The sequence below is a fragment of the Eurypyga helias genome, unplaced genomic scaffold (genome assembly GCF_000690775.1).
Source record: "Eurypyga helias isolate BGI_N326 unplaced genomic scaffold, ASM69077v1 scaffold4466, whole genome shotgun sequence".
Lineage (NCBI taxonomy): Eukaryota > Metazoa > Chordata > Aves > Eurypygiformes > Eurypygidae > Eurypyga > Eurypyga helias.
The window spans coordinates 26,725-46,381 of record NW_010254542.1 but is presented as its reverse complement, the minus strand read 5'-3'; the positions used below and the strand labels follow the sequence as shown (position 1 = coordinate 46,381).

At 38.6% G+C, this 19,657-nt stretch overlaps 1 protein-coding gene across 1 annotated transcript in view; it reads right to left on the bottom strand.

Annotated features, from left to right (window-relative positions):
- The window catches only part of LOC104504190 (gamma-aminobutyric acid receptor subunit beta-3), a 31,417-nt gene extending 12,304 nt beyond the window's left edge, over positions 1–19,113 (bottom strand). The window contains exons 1-5 of the mRNA XM_010153003.1: positions 19,093–19,113; positions 17,891–18,111; positions 11,696–11,778; positions 10,462–10,599; positions 3,214–3,366 (exon numbers count right to left, since the gene is read on the bottom strand). Of these exons, the coding sequence (XP_010151305.1) occupies positions 3,214–3,366; positions 10,462–10,599; positions 11,696–11,778; positions 17,891–18,096 (580 nt within the window). The 5' untranslated portion in view covers positions 18,097–18,111; positions 19,093–19,113. The remainder of the gene's footprint in view (positions 1–3,213; positions 3,367–10,461; positions 10,600–11,695; positions 11,779–17,890; positions 18,112–19,092) is intronic.
- Positions 19,114–19,657: the final 544 nt, after the last annotated feature.

The window sequence follows — 19,657 nt, the reverse complement described above, 5'->3', positions numbered from 1 at the left end:
ATTACAGAGCACTGTTTTGAAAAGCTGGTTGGAAAAGCAAATTTACTGTCAGTCTGCTTGAATTCACAATAAACTGCAGGGTCTGTATCTCTGCTGGAAATTTTATGGAAATCGCAAATCACAGGTGGCTGAAAACACTGATTTGTAGAATAAGTGTATGTTGGTAAAAAAGGCAAGCCATTCTAGTATGTCCCCTCCATTACTATTTTCTCTGATTCCGTAATTATAACGTCAGGTTATAAGTAGTCACTAAAATGCAGAAGGAACAAAAATAAAGAACAAAAATTGCTGCCATATTATAAAGCACAGCTTCTTTTACCTTAAGAGACAGAAATAAAGACAATGTAACTCAAAATCAAGCTGTCAGTGTAAACACTGTCACTCCAGGGAACCACAGGAGTAACCTATGAGGTTCTGTAACAGATATTTTGTATATTTAGTAGGTCAGCGTCATACGGTTTGCAGTGCTTTTCCTCTAAACTGTGAAACAAGTGTGTGTTGATGTCAGATGTTTCACGGCTTGAAATACAGTGGAGACATACACACAGCACAAGCTTATTTAAAAATTATATTGAGTGTAACTCACCCAGCTCTGCAGTAAAATGAGGAGTATAGCTGACACATTATTTTTAGCTGAAGAAACTTTGAGGAAGTGTCTAGAAAACATCCATGCAAGCACAAGGAGCAGGGGTGAGAAGGCTGGAAGACTGCAGCAAACACTATCATACATTTGCAGCCCAAGGGATTTCACTAGCCTGAATTAGCTGCTTTCTTTGCAGGATTACCCACTGCTGCTTCCCAATAAGGGACTCAAAAAATTACCTAAAATCAAATTGACTCTTGTATCAGAAATCCCACAAATGCCTTTTAACACACCCTAGGCATCTCACTAGCATCCCACAGATGCTTACCAAAGCCTAGGTCAACAAGGGAGTTAGAAGCCTGCACAGCAGGACTTATAATGCCCACATTTTTGGTGCCTGTTCTCTGACTGAAATCTAGATTCCAGGGATAAATCCTTAAACACACACACAGGGAAAGTTTGGTGGCTTTCTCCGCTATCCAAAAGATTAAGCACACTGAATAGAGAGGTGGCTAACCACTAACCAAAAGGAAATATGTCCCCTTGAAGATCCTGACACCCTGCAGGCAAATGCTTTTCTGAAGACCAGTAATTTATTTTAAAGCACAGCTGGAAGAGAAGCAGCTGACACTCACCTATCATAAAAAAATAGGGTAATCTTTTGATTACACCCCTTCCCAAGAGTGAGAACTATTGAGATTATTTTTTTCCTCACTCAAAGGTCTGAATTTAGGAACTTATAGGGCTAAGTAGTAAAAACTGATTTTTGATAGTTTTGATTATTTCTCTTGAGATCAGCCCAATATCAGCCTCTGTCTGCAGTGTCTGTAACACAGAGCCTCTGGAATGAGCTGCTGTGTGCCTGGGTTTCTCTGTTGAGGAAACTACTTGGTTCAGTGTAGGCTGGACCACAGACACCATCTGCAGTGAAGAATCAGGGAAAAGCATGGAAGTGAGTGAACTAAAATCAGGTGCATTTGGAGAACACAGGCTTCCTGCAGGGGTTGAGTCAAAGCTTGTCTCCATGTCCCTAAGGACTGCACAGGGAGTCTTTCCTCTAACAAATACCTAAGCCAGCAGGCCTTATCCTTCTCTGAAATGAGCTTTTCAGAGCTGGTTACATATGTCTAAAGGTACTATATTGCCTTTAAACTTTGATGCCATCTCATATCAGCTTCACACTCGTAAGAGTGGGTATACAAAGGAGCATAGGATTAGACCCATGGTACTGAACTTTATTATACAAACATCAGGTGATACAAAACATAACCACCAAGGCTCTAATTGTTTTTTTCAGAAAAAACTATTAGATGGATTTTCTTCCTCTCAAAAGGACTTTCTGTCAACTGGAAATAGAACATTTGGGCTCCTGAGCTTGCTTTGAATGTACTCTCCAACTTTTATTCTAATATTTGTGTTAGCACAGTACGGTACTTGATGAACTTGTGCTGCACAGAAATAGGCCACATGAGACAGCCCTGTTCCTTAAACAAGGAAAAACTGTGTGAACCCTTTATAGAAGAGTGTGGAATGTCACTGGGTTTGGTAACTTCTGTCTAATCATCTGTTCACTGTAGTCCTGCCCAGTGTCTGTAGAATTACTGTACAGTAACTGCAGTTAACCTACAACATATTCAGTTGCCCAAGTTCAGATCCTATGACATAATATGATATTGCATAAAAGTATAACTGTAGCTGCACAGCCCTCTTTGGCATCTTGGGAGATAAGTGTAGAGATATGGGGAATCATATGGGCATGGGTTGGAGCCTTGGTTTGCTGTGGTACATATCAGAAAAATAAAGGAATTACAGAATAGGCTCCTGTTTAAGAAGAGAAGAGAGTATAGCAGGAAGATATACAGCATAGGCTTAGTGACCAACTTTGAGAACGAAGGTATGTGCTGTTGGAAGACACAGGGTTGAAGATGAGAGGCAGCAGTACTCATAAGGATTATTTATGGATCCATTTAATCTTCCTTGTCTGTAGCTATCCCTGAGTATGCTTCTGTCATAGACGAAATACTTCCTGTGAGATATTTTGAAGCCACCTTCCCTTATCTAGAGGAAACTTTGATCTGAAAAGGTCTTGGACAGGGATTACCAACCTGTGCCAAATCCATGTTTTTCTGCCATGAGGTACATGGCACTTCAAGCTCTGATAAAAATGCACTTGGCATACTGTGCATTGAGGGTGAGGTGGGATGTCACGGTACGTAGCTGACATGCCCCTGCAGTCTGAATGGCCACACAGCTCTTGAGGTCTGTTCCTGCCACTGTCAGTTAAAGCACCCAGGACCTCAGGAGGTGGCTTGGAGCCAGGCAAAAGCCCATGCTCAACTTCCTGGAGGATGATTCTGGAGCTGGTCCCCTCGCTGAAGCTACTGACAACATCAAATTTGATGAGAACAATGCTGGGACCCGTATGAGCAGCTCATACCAGAAATTCAGCAGCAGCTATATTTTGCGTGCAGGGGAAAACTCATCACTTTTGAGGCAATACTGAATGACATGATTTTGACATAAATGATTTTGGAATATCAAAACACTGACATCACATTGCAGTCTTTAACAACCTCCGAAGGCTACGTTCAGTCTGACACTTAAATGTTGCATTCATACTTAGCACATACCAAGGGCAACTCTTGCTGCTGATGCGTCATAATTGATCCAGAATGACACCCATGATAAAATGGTAATCAGGATGGAGGGCATGTAGGTTTGAAGAATAAAGTATCCAATATTTCTCTTCAACCTGAAGCTCAGCGATAGTCTTGGATAGGCACCTGAGGAAAGTGAGGGGGAAACAACGTTACTTATACTGAAGAAAAGACACTTGCAGACACTTCTCTTCAGTTTCCGTAGAAACTAAAACATGCACATTGTATGGGGTAGTATGACATCTGCAGAACAGTAGGGAAAACGCCTTCACTGTATTACAGGTTGGTATTAGAAGAAACCTTGCAGTGAATATAGATATCCAAGCAATTTGTATTTGGGAAGAAAAGAGAGAGTAAATTATTTTAGATTATTGAACAGATGGGTGAGCACTGGTTAGTTTTTAAAAACAGATGCTTAGGTCTCCATGCAAAATACTTATCCAAATACACAGTTTCACGTATAGTATTTATATTGAGAGGATTAGTAATGTGCATAGTTTTGTATATACATGGAAAAGTTGCTCATGAGATGGAAATTCTTAATTATATCTGAGCTATGAGAAACATGCTACCTGTAGTGTCAAAAATAAATTGTAATAAATCCCTGCAAGGAAAAGCCTTCAGACCAGATCCAAAGGCCTCTAACATCAGTTAGACTTGGACATTATTTTTCTTCCAAAGTATTTTGAGCAAAAAAGATAGTTATATGTATATATAAACAGTATCTAGAATTCATTGATCGTTACAATTGGAACAGATAAATAATGAAAAATAGTAATAACCTCAATGTCAACGTTTCAAACAAAACATTTTATTATTTAACTTCAAACTGGTGTGTTTCAAAATTGGTGTTAATCTTACCGAATATATTTTATATATTTAGAAGTCAGAAAGAGTTTAAAAATTGTGCTATCTTTCACCGAATGCAAAGAAGATTAAATCTGGGTACAGCTGTACAAGAAAAAGGTAGTCATTCGCACAAAATTATCTCCATGATTTCAGTGTTTGCATTACTAATCTTAGATATGATACTTCTAATAGCTCATCTAAAAGCCCAAGTTATAGTCAACATCCTGAAAACCATTTCTGAGCATACTAAGGGCTCAACGAGGTATTAGATCATATTTCACACACTGTAATGCAAATACATGCAAGATATGAAAGATTACATCTAGAAACAAAATAAAAATTACAAGCTTCCCTTTAAATTATGTTCATATGTTTGCATATGAGCATAAGAAACTATATTTGCCCACATACACAAGAATGAGGGATTTCCTGAGAGAGAATACAAAAGAAATTTCTCTTCATCCCATTCCTGACAGTCGGGTATACTTTGGGTCACATGCTAGAAAAAATGGAATACTGTTTGCAGGCAGCAGAAGCATCCAGGGTGTATCAAATTTATGCAACTACCCTTGCCTGTTTTATCAGTCTCAGAAGAACTATCACTGGAAAAAAGAAATATCATGTAGATGTATTTGGTTCCTGTGATTACTTCAATCAGCAGTATTTTTTCCATGATGAAATGCCTTCTACTTTCACCAAAAGAAGAATATTGGTAGAGTCAGAAGAATTTATTTCATCATGAAAATCAGACCAAGGTTTTCTGCTGTCTAAAGCAGTCAATATTATTTTCAGCAAAGAATCATTTAGTCTTTAGCTTGCTTAACATCTTCATTCTCCAATGACCAATATTTAATTTCAAAAGACAAATTCTGTCTTTGAAACCATGCCTTATTTTTTGCTAACAAAGCTTAACTTTTTCATTGAGTTTCTTATGAAACAGTTTCCATGGCCTTGTGCCTGCGGACTACATAAATACAACAGAAAAATATTCTGCCACCATGAAATACATTAAAAACATAGGAGACCTGAGCACCTTTCTACAGTAAGAGCAGTGCATCAGATAGAAATCTTTATTCTCCTCAAGCCCTGTTGAGGAAAATTATTTAATATAATACAACACCCACATAAAGGATTATCTATAAATTAATTTCCAAAAGTCCTGTCCAGGTCTGAGTGTCTGTGCAATATCATTGACAGAGGTGATGACTGGAAAATCCCCCATAAAATACTGATTCTTTGATAAACAGTCTGAAGAATTCATTCAAGAAGGTTTAGTGGAACAAAATCACTGGATCAAACCTCTTCTTGGGCGCCTGGAGTGCCAAGGAACCTGGATGTATTGGGGAACCTCAGAGAAAGAACAAAGAGAGTACTTTGCTATTGATAACACACGGAAAAAGGTGTGTCTGGAGGAGGCTTATGTCAACAGTGGAGAGAAGTAATGTGTCACATGTATCAGTAATGTTCAGTTATGAAACCCTGAACTGGAAAACAGTATAAGAGAGCACTTGTGACATCTATCTTGAATGCTTCGATGACCATCAGCCACTACTTCATCAACATCTCCGTCTAATGAGATAATTACTGAAACTAGTGGGACCTGGCCTTAAACCTGGGGGAGTCTCCATACAGATGGTCTCAAGAGCAGGGGTGACAACATAAAGTTGTTTCAAGCACCAGGTTCTTTGCCTTGAAGCTAGAAGATAGAATCTTAAGAACCATACCCAGGGCCAGGGCTCTCAGTGCTGGCTGTCTTCCTGCTCTAGGATTGGAGCTGGCCTGTAACAGAGAGATTCGGTTGCAAATCTGAAAGTGCACTGTTCCTTTTGAGATGCCCTATGACATCTCAGACACCAGCAGGCACCTAGTGGATGTCACATAGCCCCTACACCTTTTTGATCAGCAGCTGGAGACTAAGAAGGCTGCCCTATGCCATCTCAAACAGCAGCTGATTAAGCGACTCGCTTGAACCACACACAGGAGCTGGGTGTCTAAGCTCCAACTACATTTATGGGAGAGTCAGTTCATCTAGTCCAACTAGTAAATGAAACATAGAGAATTACACATCTCCTCCTAAAATAGAATCCTATTGGTGGACTGAATTTGTCTTCAGAATCCATGGACTGTATTAACTAGATTCCCATCAACTAAGACACCTAGTTCATATGTAGACACTGAAATTATATACATCTTAAATCAGAGTAAGATGAATCCTAGCCCTGCAAGTCTCAGGGTAGGTTTTGAAGGTTTGTAGCTTCAATATCTCATCGATATTTCAGACTAATGTGGTCTTTGTACAGTTCAGGTTGAAACTGAAACATGAATTGGTAGCCTTGTTCTTTCACACTACGCGGTCAGTGTTCTCCTTCAGGTAGCTCTCTCTGAGACTTTCACCTGTCTTGCTTTTATGCCTTCAAAGATGATCCATTGGCCCTGCCTCCAGTCTGCCATCTCTGCTCTAATATCTCACCCCAACAAAAAGACCACAGGAATCTGTGGGAAAAAAATAATTTAAAGAAGGAATATTCCTTATTTGCCCAACTTGTTTTCCCCTCTTTGTCTGGATGGCTGAAGATCAGTGAAAAGGATGGGTCCTAACCCGCATGGAACAAAGACTGTAAGCCCAGATATTTATTTATCCAAGAAGGAACAATCTTGTGTCATTTATTTAATAAAAATGGATTTCTTGGTGAGCTCAACAATTACACTGTTACTTGCCTGATTATGCTTGGATAATGATTTGTCAATTAAGGCTCAGTACATTTAGAGATTAATTACCAGGAAATTCTAGTTGTTAACATTCCAACAAAATTTGTTTTTGCCTAAAGAACAGCATTGCTGTTCAGGGACCAGATTTGTTACCCTTCCTCCCATCTCATACAACATGTTGATGTCTATGGGCTAATTTAAATAGTACAGGAATAACCAAATGTGGCCTGAAATATTTAAATCTAACAACAGTATTGAGAATGCCGGCATGAAAACAAATACTTAATCAATAACTGAGCTTAAAATATGCCTCTTTCTTATATTTGGGCAGTTGGTAAAAAGTAATTACTTGTTTCTGTTTCAATTTCATTAAAAGCCAGCAAGCTAAAATACCTAGCTTCCAGGGCAAATTAGTCTCCTGCTGTTCTATCCAAGTATGAACCAAGATAACAGAGTTGGTCAGTTACAGAATTCTTATTTTAATCTGTCCTTCTGGGAAGGTTCTTTGGGTAATTGGAAATGTACTTTACAGATTGATCTTTCAGAATATAGTAAATAATTAATTTTCAAATCTTGTAAGACTACCCTCCTCATACCAACATGTTGCTAATCTGGCTCTGACTGCTATGAACCTTGAAGCTTTTAGGTGGTGTTTTACATATCTCCATCCCTGTTCAGTTTCTTGGTATTTCTGGATAACAAACATTTAGCAGGCAGAATCAGCTCACAGGTCTAAGCACTGAATCTCAGGAATTTGCATGCAGGTATTTACACATGGATGGCACATAAGCCCTCAGGGTAAACCATGGAGATCTATATTTACAGCCAGCTGATTCTATGGGTATGACTTGACTGCCTACACAGAGATGTCTAATGCCATTTGAGATGCCTTTGGCTACTGAAAAGTAGAACCTAATACTAGTTATGGGAGCCTGTATGCCCTGCAGCTGGTCTTACAAAGACAGCCAAACCAGATTTTTCTTCTTCACAGCAATTTAAATACTCCTTTCTCATCTTTTCACTGTGGAGAAAGAGAACAAGCTATTCCCTATGTCTTTGCAGATGCCTTCTAGACACTTGAAGACTTTATTTCCCATCTAAGTGTTCTCTTTTTTTAAACAACATGATCATACCTGGCTCTCCAGCAATCTCATGTATTCCATTTTCTAGACTTCCTACTTGTTAATTTTCCCTAGACCTTCTTCCATTGTTCCACAACTGTCTTAGAAGAGTGCTATCCATGACCACAAATATGCAGCTCAAGCCTTAGCAATGCAAGTCATACACCATGTAGGATGTGGGTATTTTTTTCTTTTTTCCCTGAAAAGATATTATTGGTTCATGTTCAGTCTGAGATCAATAGTAGCCCCCTAGATTTCTACACACAGAACTCTGGCCTAACCTGGCATTCCCAGTCCTGAATTTGGATAGGAATAATTAGTTGTATAAATGGTGTATTTTGCACTTGTCCATACTGACTTTTATACTTTTTTCCAGACCCACTTTGCTAACTTGGCAAGACAATTTTTAACTCCAATGCTATGCTTCCACATGCATGCGGTTCCTCCAGTATTCTTGCAGCCCTGCACAGCTTTATGTCATTATCTATAGGGTTTTTTTCATGCTTACTGTTGCTTCTCAGTAGTAACTATGGGAACAGATTTTTCCATTTGCGTAAGTTACACAAGATTATACAGCAGTGTTCCTCATGGAGCATAGGAGAAATAACTACTGCAAAAGCTGTTTATGGCATGACTCTGAAGTCTTCTTTTAGTTTGATACAATCAAAGCACACTAATACTGAAATCTCTGAAATGTTCACTGAGACACTGCGCTCAAAGAAGTAATATCTTCCCTTAAGACTTCAATAACCTCAAAGCCCCCCCAAAAAAAAAAAAAAAGGCATACCTGACTTATTGACTTATTTTCCACAAAAATGTAGAAACTGGCCCTAATTGCTAGGACCATAAAAAAGTAGTCTTGAGAAGAAATCTGAAAAGAATGTTCTGACTTTATCGATCAGATTCACTAGCATGTTTCAGCTTTACAATTAAGTATGTGGTTTTGAGAAATAAATGCGGTATTTCCCCTGCATGGAAATACTTGTCACACAATTTCATAATCAATCAAGCATTTTCATAACGTCCTGAACCAAAATAACAGTAAATGCACTATCATGTCTTCATTAGTGACACAAATAATATGATTCAGAAAATGGTACAAGAAACATGGAGTAATCAGTTCTCTGTGACTGTCTCATCCTACTCCCTAACATCAAGCAGTCTTAAACCCTGAAGCATCAGACTTTTTTACTCCTTCCACAAGTTTATTTTTGAAAGAACTGTTAAAATTCTGAACATTCGGTCAGTCATATAAATGTCCACTCCTAGTTTTCATTCTCTCTCGTATTTGTCTCAGTTATTTGGATTACTCTTTTTCCCGAATGTAACAAATCGCTCTCATCTCTATGTTACTACATCATGTCTTTACTGACTGAAATATTTCATACAGAACTAAAAGACAGCTTTGGGCTGCGATAAAACTTCCCAAATAAGTTCTCTGTATTCTCATTGTTGTCCAAAGAGCCATTCCACAAAAGTATATCCAGTCCTGTGGAGGGGGAGGGAAGTGTTGGCTGCCAAAGGTGACACTGGCTGCAGAATGGAAGGATATAGGATTAGAGTCTTGATTTGTCTTTAAATAAAACACCCTTCCATTCAAAATTATAAACAAGAACAGCAGCAGCTGGCAAACCACCTCATATTAATTTCAATCCCAGCAATATTTACATTTTGTTCTGAAATACAACTTGTGCTTCTGTGTACTTTGAAACAGATGCTGTGTCCAAAGAGTGGGTGAAGTGATGCTAACAAACATAATAGAGCTGTGCTTCATTTGTTCTAGTGCGCTGGGACAGATGGAACAGCACGCTCCTGTGGTCTGAAGAGCACTGAAAATCTGGAGGTCCCAAACAGTGGCACCACACTTGCTGATGGCTTTATGTGTTGCTTTAGCCTTGTCACACATAACAACATTTTCCTATGCTGGTGGCTAATATTAAACATGTAAATCAACACTGTGACATCCCATTATGTTGATTTGATTTACATGTTGGTTTACAAACATGTAAATCAACTGGAAGACATCCAATGCCGTGAGTTACCAGTACCTTGTATTACATCTTCAAGGAAACAAGGAAGAAACCCCCAGATTTAATTTTAGCATCTCAACACTGATTACCAAAACACTGGCTATGCATACAGCTCTACATACTCATCAGTGCAAATCAAGATATAAAAGGTATTACATTCACCATACAAAAACAAAAGAAGGATGCACTGAAAAGCTGTAGGGAGGTGTTCATAAAAACGGTGGCTCTTTCACCTTGTATGCCAAAACATACTTATGTATGACCAGTAACCATGTAGGCTACATTTAAACTGATGATTGAGAGCTGAATGACTTCATATTTATTTAGATCATAGATATTTAGGTGCTTGGTTAAGTATCACACACACAAGAAAAAGAAAAATAAACAAGTAAGTAATTCCTTTAGTCAAATACACAACACAGTGCTAAGATGACATATAATTATGATTAATAAAACAGTAATTGTCATGCTCAAGGAAATGAAACATTGAATAGACAAATGACAATACATACCTGTGGCAAAGACAACATTCTTTGACACCAGTCTGTATTCCACAATAGAGAACTGAGGAAGCTCAATCCTCTCCACACCAGTGACTGCATTATCTCCACCTCTCCAGTAGAACTCTATGTCATCGGTTGTGTAGCCATCTGCAGGCAAAGCAGGAAGAGTAAGTCAGAAATAACAGCAGACTCAAATGTAGTTTCAAACACAGTACATGCCGCTTGTCATTTTAGACAATGAAAAGAATCAGAACAGTTGGAGTTGTGCATGGTACTTTGTTCTGTGTGCCTGTGGGAAGGTCTCCCAAAGAGCTGTGCCATTCCAGTCTGCACAGGAGTTTGAGGCAAAATACTCTGGTTTGAGTTTTGGGTTTTTTTTGGTATCACTCTCATAGAATTCACATATGGATTAATGACCCCAGCGAGATGGAAAATGCTTCCCAACAATCTGCAAAATTGAAGATTAGCATGATTTAAGGCATAGTACACATCTAGCACTGAAACCAAATGTATATTTACACTTATAATCACCAGAAGAAGGTGGATTATTGAATGAATATAGACAAACATAACTGAGGCAGACCTTTTCCACTCACAGTAAAAGAGTGTGGGTTGCACCGTTTCCATTAGCTTCTGTAGTGTAGAATATAGAATATATACTAGCATTTTCTGTATATGGCCCACAATCTTCAACCAGCAACAGAAATGGAGCAGGAACTCTTGAAGAGCAAATATACATCTGAATATTGCAATCCTAGGACATGACTAGATGGAAGAGAGAATGTGGTTCCATTTGGAACACAACTGCACACCATAAATGGGGTCGATCTGAAAGCCGAGGGTGGGTCCTGCGGCAAGACCATCCATGCATAATAAAGCATACTGAAAGACAATGATATCACAGTGTCTGCGCTATTGAAAATGAATCTGATTAAAATATGAACATTCATTCTCCTATGTTGAAGATAAACATCCAGTCACTGCCTCTGCCAAGTCAGGCTGGAGCAATAAATGACTTCATTTTGTCCTGAACCTGTTTTTCTAGGATGTATCCATCCATCTAGAAATGGATGAGTCCTCATCTTTTTAAAAACAGTCAAATAAACAAAACAAAATTCAAAGGGTGACAATTACATGATTCACATAGTGTTTCTAGACACCGAAGTAAATATTACACAATTCTGTAAGAGGAAAACCACCAGCATCTGAACTAGGTTTTACATCCATTCTCTTATGTACGTACAGCTTTCTATTTCCAGAGTACAGTTTTGTTCATCTAATGGGTATCTTCTCAAGTCCATCATACAAGCTGCAGTGGTTGTGATTCTGAAATACAAACATCAAACAGAATTACTGTACATCCAGTAATCCAGGTTTTGTTTCTGTTTTTTATTTTTCAAAGTGAGGACTCGCGGAAGAATACTTTACAATAATTGAGAACCTGGTCCAGCTTACTCCAACAGCAATTACACTGACTGCAAAGGAACAACTCACTGTGACTTACCCTTATGCAACCAGTCCCTTTAGGGTTCAATGGACTGATCTGTGTATGCAAATATTACACAAACATTTGCCAAGATTAAAAATATATTACTTTATATCATAAAATGTGAGGTGAAAAAAGTCTGCTACAAATAGCAAAATTATTAGAGCTGTGTGAATAGCTGATTCCTTGGGTTTGTGGCAGCTCTAGAAAACAAATGAAATGTTGTAACAATGTCCTGAATTCAGCAAAATGGTTAATTTCAAAGTTAAATATATTTCTCTAGCTTTCCAAAGAAATTAAAGAGGATTTTGTAGTGAAGCACCACACTGAATTTTAAATTTTATGTCCAAATAACAATACATTTTTGCTTCTATATTTCCAATGCAAGCAATTTAGCACACTAAGGATTAATTTGCAAAACATTTCACTATTGATGAATCTGCATTTTTCATCAAGCTCTTCTATATCAAGAGTGTCAACAATACACACTGATAAGCAAAACAATTGTATTCACAGCTACAGACAGCATTAGAATCATAGAATAACAGAATAACAGAATCATTCAGGTTGGAAAGGACCTCTAAGATCCTCAGGTCCAACCATTAACCCAGCACTGCCAAGTCCATCACTAAATCATGTCCCTAAGCACCACATCTACATGTCCCTTAAATGCTTCCAGGTATGGTGACTCCACCACTTCCCTGGGCAGCCCGTTCCAATGCCTGACAACCCTTTTGGTGAAGAAATTTTTCCTAATACCCAGTCTAAACCTCCCCTGGCAAAACTTGAGGTCACTTCCACTTGTTCTAACATTTCACCGTTCCTGATACAAGGCAGGATGACATTGGCCTTCTTGGTCACCTGGGCACACTGTTGGTTCATACTCAGCCAGCTGTCGACCAAAATCTTCAGGTCCTTTTCCAACGGGCAGCTTTCTAGCCACACTTAATCACAGATTCATGGAATGGTTTATTTTGGAAAGGACCTTAAACACTATCTAGTTCCAACCCCGCTGCCATGGGCAGGGACACCTTCCACTAGACCAGGTTGCTCAAAGCCTCATCCAGCCTGGCCTTGAACAATTCTAGGGATGGGGCATCCACAGCTTCTCTGGGCAACCTGTTCCACTGCCTTGCCACCTTCTGTGTGAAGAACTTCTTTATGATACCCAATATGAATCTATGCTCTTTCAATTTAAACCCTTTACCCCTTGTCCTGTCACTACAGGCCCTTGTAAAAAGTCCCTCCCAGCTTCCTTGTAGCCCCTTCAGGTACTGGAAGGTGCTATAAGGTCTCCCTGGAGCCTTCTCTTCTCCAGGCTGAACAAGCTCAATTCTCTCAGCCTTTCTCCAAAGAAGAGGTGTTCCTCCCTTTTGTCCTTTTTGTGGCTCTCCTCTGGACTCATTCCAACTGGTCGATATCGTTATGTTAGGGGACCTGGAGCTGGACGCAGTATTCCAGGTGGGGTCTCACAAGAGCAGAGCAGAGAGGGAAAACCCCCTCCCTCGACCTGCTGGCCACACTTCTCTGGATATAGCCTGGGATACGGTTGGCTTTCTGGGCTGCCAGTGCACACTGCTGGCTTATGTCCAGCTTTTTGTCCACCAGTTCCCCCAAGCCTATACCATTGCAGGGGGTTGTTGTGATCCAGTTGCAGGACAGGGCACTTGGCCTTGTTGAACCTCATACATTTGGCTTTGGCCCATCCATCCACACCATCCAGATCCCTCTGCAGAGGCTTCCTACCCTCAAGCAGGTACACACCCCTCCCCAGCTTGGTATTCCCTGCAAACTTACTGAGGGTACACTCGATCCCCTTGTCCAGGTCATTGATAAAGATGTTAAACAGAACTGACCTCAGCACTGAGCCCTGGGGAACACCGCTTTTGACTAGCATTGGCAGTTTATTTTTAAATAGGTGGATTTATATTTTTGTACTTTTAGACAGGTGTAACTATATGCTCATAATTGATATTCAGTGAATTTCAGTGTTTTGCTGAATCACAGCCTTCATCAAGAGTATGTACACTATTATGCATCATTTTCTTTATAATGGCTTCATATAAATTTCATATTTAAATTACCTTCTGGGCCTGATTACATCCATTACTTACTGATCCTTTTCTGATATAAACAAGACATGGACCTTGTACACAATTGGTTCCTAAACAAATAATATTCTGGTGATAATTTATGTTAATAATACAAGAGGCGAGGTGCCTTAAATGTAACTGTAAAAGCTGGAACCCTCAATGTTAAGGTTTTGTCCCTGTGTTTTCTCCATTTTGAAGCTTTCTCTTTAATCCCTTAACCTTATGGAATTACAGTCTTCTAATCTGGTAAACTACTTTAAAATTCATGGGCAACATTTCAACCGGAGAGCCCTTTTGGACCCTCAAGCAAGGTGCTAGACACTGGGCTATTAATTAGGGAGATGAATGCCTCCTCAATATGACGACTACTAACATTTCTAGCCAAGCATATAAAACTAGAACTAGCATAGGGTCTCAGAGGAGAAAACTTAGTCTTCAATCTGAGATCATTGACCACTGAGGTCTTAGCAGCGATCAGCTTTACAAAGCCGTACTAATTGTACAATTGAATGATCTTGCCTCCTGAGTCAATTCATAATTGTGCTCAAAGTAAAACAAGCAGGCACACTTGGGTATTCCTGCTATGAGGTTTCTATTCCATGCTTTAGTACATTCCCCTACACTGACCTAGGTGTCATTTCACATCCTGCAGCACACGAGCTACGTTGCTACAAGAGGGAGTGTGGTACCAGGATCTTAACTATTATGTTGTATTACTAGTTTTAAATGCCAGCCATAAAGAACACATGCACTTACAAATGATTCATTTGACAACTATTAAAAATTACGCAGCTGACAAACTTGCATTCGACTTACTAATTATGACTTTTTAAGGTATGTATTTTTATTTTGGCCTCTTCGTATACCGTAGTGGTTCTGTGTCGCAAGTTCAACTACCAGAAAGTTCACGTTCTTCCTCAAGTAACTTCTTAACTACCGCAAAATGTATGTCTTAAATTTCATAAATATCCACCAGAAAAGAAGATACACCTAGATATAGGAAGAAACATATCTACCCCACTTATTCAAACTAAGTTGAGTGCTCAGAGGTCCCTCCTGAATGAACTTTCAAGCAACTAAATTTAAATTGTGCAAATGCTCACCAAAAGCAAATGTTAATTGCTCAGGCTTGTGCACGCTCCCAAGAAGAGCAGGTTTATTTTTTTATGGGATGGGATGCTGCCTGACACAGCAGGACAGCAAGGTTTCAAGAACTCATCATCACAGCAGTGAGAGAGAAACAATTATGAGCCAGACAAAGATAAAGTGGTGCACAGATACACATACATTCTGGGTGAAAGCAATACACAAAGGAAGTATTTTAAATTGTTTGAAATTCCCTACTCCAGTTATCTTTCCTCTGGATATCAACTTGCTTATCCTTCCCTGCTACTCTATTACTGGACTGATTGCCTTTGCTTATATTGCTATATTGTACAGGAACCCCACCTGTACTATTCTGTGAGGTGCTGCACAAGCAAATGACAAAAGGATATTTTCTGTCTCCCAAAAGTTTACAATATAAATCAATCTAAGCAACATAAATGCATTTTATGTGACTAGGTCACAGTCCTGATGGCTAGTTTGATCCTCTTTTCATCTTGATACAGAAATACATTCATCCAAAGAAGAACAGAAATAAGCGCCGTTGCCTTGCCTGACCAATCACTAGTTGTGATCTTACCATTTCACCTTGCAAACACCCATCATGTTTTATATATGGGTGATAACTGCATGAGTCCTTCCAGATAAAACACATATATTCCTCTGCTTACTTATTTATAGCATTTAGCACTGTACTGCCTGAGACCAAGAGATGTCTATATGGCAAACACATAAGCAGCTGGAAAGACTGTATTTTTGATCCCAGTCTGTGATGTCATTATTTCTTTTTTGGTCTATTATGAAAAAAAGCTGCTATATAATCATATGTCTTGTATATTGTTCCACACAAGGTGGAACAAAGTCAATATTGTGTCCAAAGTAAACTATTCCCCAGAAGGGGGTTGAACTTGAAAAAGTTACTGTCCCGTTTCCCCAGTCTCAGAGACTTTTGCCGCAGTAGCAGACTATCACTTTCTCTCAGGTAGAGAGAAACCTTGGATAACTGAAGGCCAAGTCTTTCAAAACTATGATAAATTCTACATTGTTCAGATGAGAACAGTTGCCAGTGTGGTCTCAAGAACACTTTTGTTCCATATTTTTTGAGGAACTGCTTTGCTTCATGGATATTCTATAATTGGTTGCAACCCTCCAAAATTTCCCCTATCATTCTCAGTGACCATGTGTTTTGTGCACATAAAACTCCAGGATCTGGTCTCAGCCCACGGGATGAATCACTGCCTCCAGACTGCGGCTTGAGACCAATGCTGTTGGGATGCTCTGAAGCCACAACACAAGAAGTCAGGCTAGTGGTAGAGCAACACAAAGCTCAAGTCTTTAAATCAATGCAGCTAAGACTCAGGTGTTTTCCTTTTACAATCTGCTTATGGACATTTACGTTTGGCAGAAGAAGTGGCCAACTTATTGAAGTATGCTATTTTATGATAGATAATCCTCACCTGATTGACTCCAATGTTTTTAGTGTGACAAAAAGACTTCTGTACATTATGATGACCACAAGATTTGTAATCTCCATCACTATTTATTACATTGCTTGCGGGGATGGGGTTTGAGATAAAGGAAACAAAAGTATCTTGCATCATTTTTTGATCTCTAACTACTTGTGGAAGGAATCCTAAACCTGCAGTGTTCCAAATTTTGTCAAAAGCACGCAAGATGAAAGTCTCCTTTTACTAAAACCAGTTAACTATAGAGACAGTATTTCCTGAATATCCAAAACTTCTTTCAGGTTTCATAATAGGCTGAGTCTTCTTTTATTTTGTCGAGAAAGATTTATCCACCTATAGTCCATAAATGATAGTTAATAGGAGTTAAAGAGGTGAGAGGCCCAGACCCAAATCAGGTAAAAAGTTCAACTGTTAATGAAAATCAAAAGCAGGTAAACTAGTCATATAATCCATCTGCACCATTTTTCAGATCTCATTTATTTTTATACTAGGGACTCTTTATCCTGCCGCAATCTTGAGTATTATCCATGCTTAAAAATATAAGAAACTTCCAATAACAAAATGGAGCTTTCACTGCAAAGACTTGTTTTGCTGTCACAGTTTAAAGCACTGGAGCAAATGGAGTAACCCTGTCCAAAGAGAGCGACTTTTTGATACTACTGAGTCTTCCATTAAGAGTTTTGTTAGTTTAATTATGTTTTACGAAGGGAAGGATTTTTCAGCATTCCTAACCATAAAAGCTATGACAGAAAAGAAAGAAAACACAGGTCAAGTCTGAAATACGTAAAGTAGGATAATGTAAGGTCACTTTGTATGTCCGGTTTGAAATACAACACATTGCAGTGCTGATCCCTGTTTAAGGAAATCACTGAAAGTAGCCTTAGTCATGGTCTTGACTGTGGCTGGCTCCATTCAACCAGGGCTGCTTGTGGCTTTTTCTTTACAGACTACAGACACATCATGAGACATCAGCACCCGTGTTCAAACTTACTGCTTGTATTTTGAACAAAATTTTCAGGTTTACAATTAATATGTGCCTTTCTGCTTCCTATAGCCACCAGGCATTTCAGATATGGTGACTCTACAGAAACAGATAAAACCTGACTGAAGGTGCTTCTGGCAAAATTAAGAAACATCGAGTGTGTCATTTGTTTTCTACAGGCATCTTTCAGAGTTACAGGGAATGTTACATAATACACTACCCAGTGTTTGTAATAACCTTGTACCACGAAGCAAACATCAACAATACAGAACAACAGTGATGAAATCTTCATCATAGAAGTACAGACCTGAGGCCATAAAGCACCGTTCCGTCTGGGTGAAGGCGAATCATCCGATTCTTCACGGTAACGCCATGCACAAATGATTTCTTGTCATTTAAGAAGTAAGTGTCAGGCACCCAGAGTTGATCTGCCACTCGGTTATCAAGCGTGAGGTTGAGAGGTATGCCAGCGTAAGCCAGCCTCTTATCTCTCCAGTACTGCTGAAAATACATAGTCAAAGTGTAATCCTGGCGAGGAAAACAAGAGAAACGCAAGAGTCAGTCATACCTGGCATAACTAGAGAAGTTTTTTTTCTCTGTCACTACCTTATTTTGCTGTTGGTTTAATTTAATGTTATTTAAAAAAAAAGGAAGTTGATAACAACATAAAATAATCCCATCAATAAATAATTGTAATCATTCAAGTATCATTCTAGCCTAAGGAAACATTTCAAACCTTAATAAATTCAGTTACTAGTGGTATGTTTGGTCCTGCTCCACCATTTCTTTCATCTAGCCTCCCCAAGAATTACCCAAAATTATGATGTTTGTGGAATGATAAATGAGATAATAGAGAAATACTGTCATCTTCCCTATTTTTTAAACTGATAGATGAATGAGAAAACATTCAAAGTATTTTGAAGTAGTATGCAAAATTGTGCCTTTGTGAAAGACTGCATCTTGCAGTGACAAAGATTTTCTTATCAACAGGCTACACTGATACTTACAACAGTAAACCGCAGTAAAGACCTACTAATGTCAATGTCTGGTTTTCAAAATTTTGTCAATAAAGGTTTATGGAGATCACTAATGTAAGCACCTAATTACGGATATAGAAGCCTAAAACATCCATTTTAAAATTCTCTATTTCTTTTCAGAATTTGCTAACTTGTCTTGGTCATGTTGTAATAATGCTATATTGAAACACTTCGGAAGTCTTAAACAATAGGCCTCATTGATTAGCTTATGGCATTATTTTTAAAAAAAGAACATTTTAAAGTTAAGTGACAAAAAAATAATAATAAGAAAAAAGCAAACACATGAAATAGCAAAAATTCCTGTTAAGAAAGAATAACCTTCATTTTTTCCTTCCCTCATAACTTTCAAAGTGTGGAAGGACATTTTCATTTTTAGAAAGCCTATTTTTATGTATGAAATAAAATAAAGTGAACATCTGAAAATAATACTTCCTTATATATGGAAATTAATGTTTACAATTAAAGAAAACACCAGGTTCAGGTCTGATAATATTATCGTATTTAACAATAAAAAAAATGAGACAGTAAGAATAGGCCATTAAAACTCTGATTTTCAAATTACAGAAGTGCTCTAAACGATAAAACTCTTCATGGAACTCTTCACAAAATACTGAGAAATTTATGTGATCTCCAAACACATTTAAATATTTAGCAGCAGGTGTGCAAGCCACAGGATACCTGCATTTGCATCTGGTTCTACAAGCTGGTGATGCAAAACCCCTCAGGCTTGCTGCTTGTTTGGGAAAAGGATGCTCAGGCTTTCTAAGTAAGACCATTGGGAATGGTCGATTCTTGTAATGTGTTGTGTGTGGAGACAACCCAATTTTAGGCACTGATCCTTCCCTGTTTCCCTCAAGCCCTACAGCCTTTCCTTGAAATCAAATGAAACTTGAGCATGCCTTTCACACTCAAGAGCCTTTGCATTTTTTATTCAGTGATTCATTCTCTTTAATGAGGTACCTGCTATAGCTTTCAGAAATCAATTTTAATTGCTTAGAAAAATAAATCATTATAGATATCAAGGACAAGCTGTTACC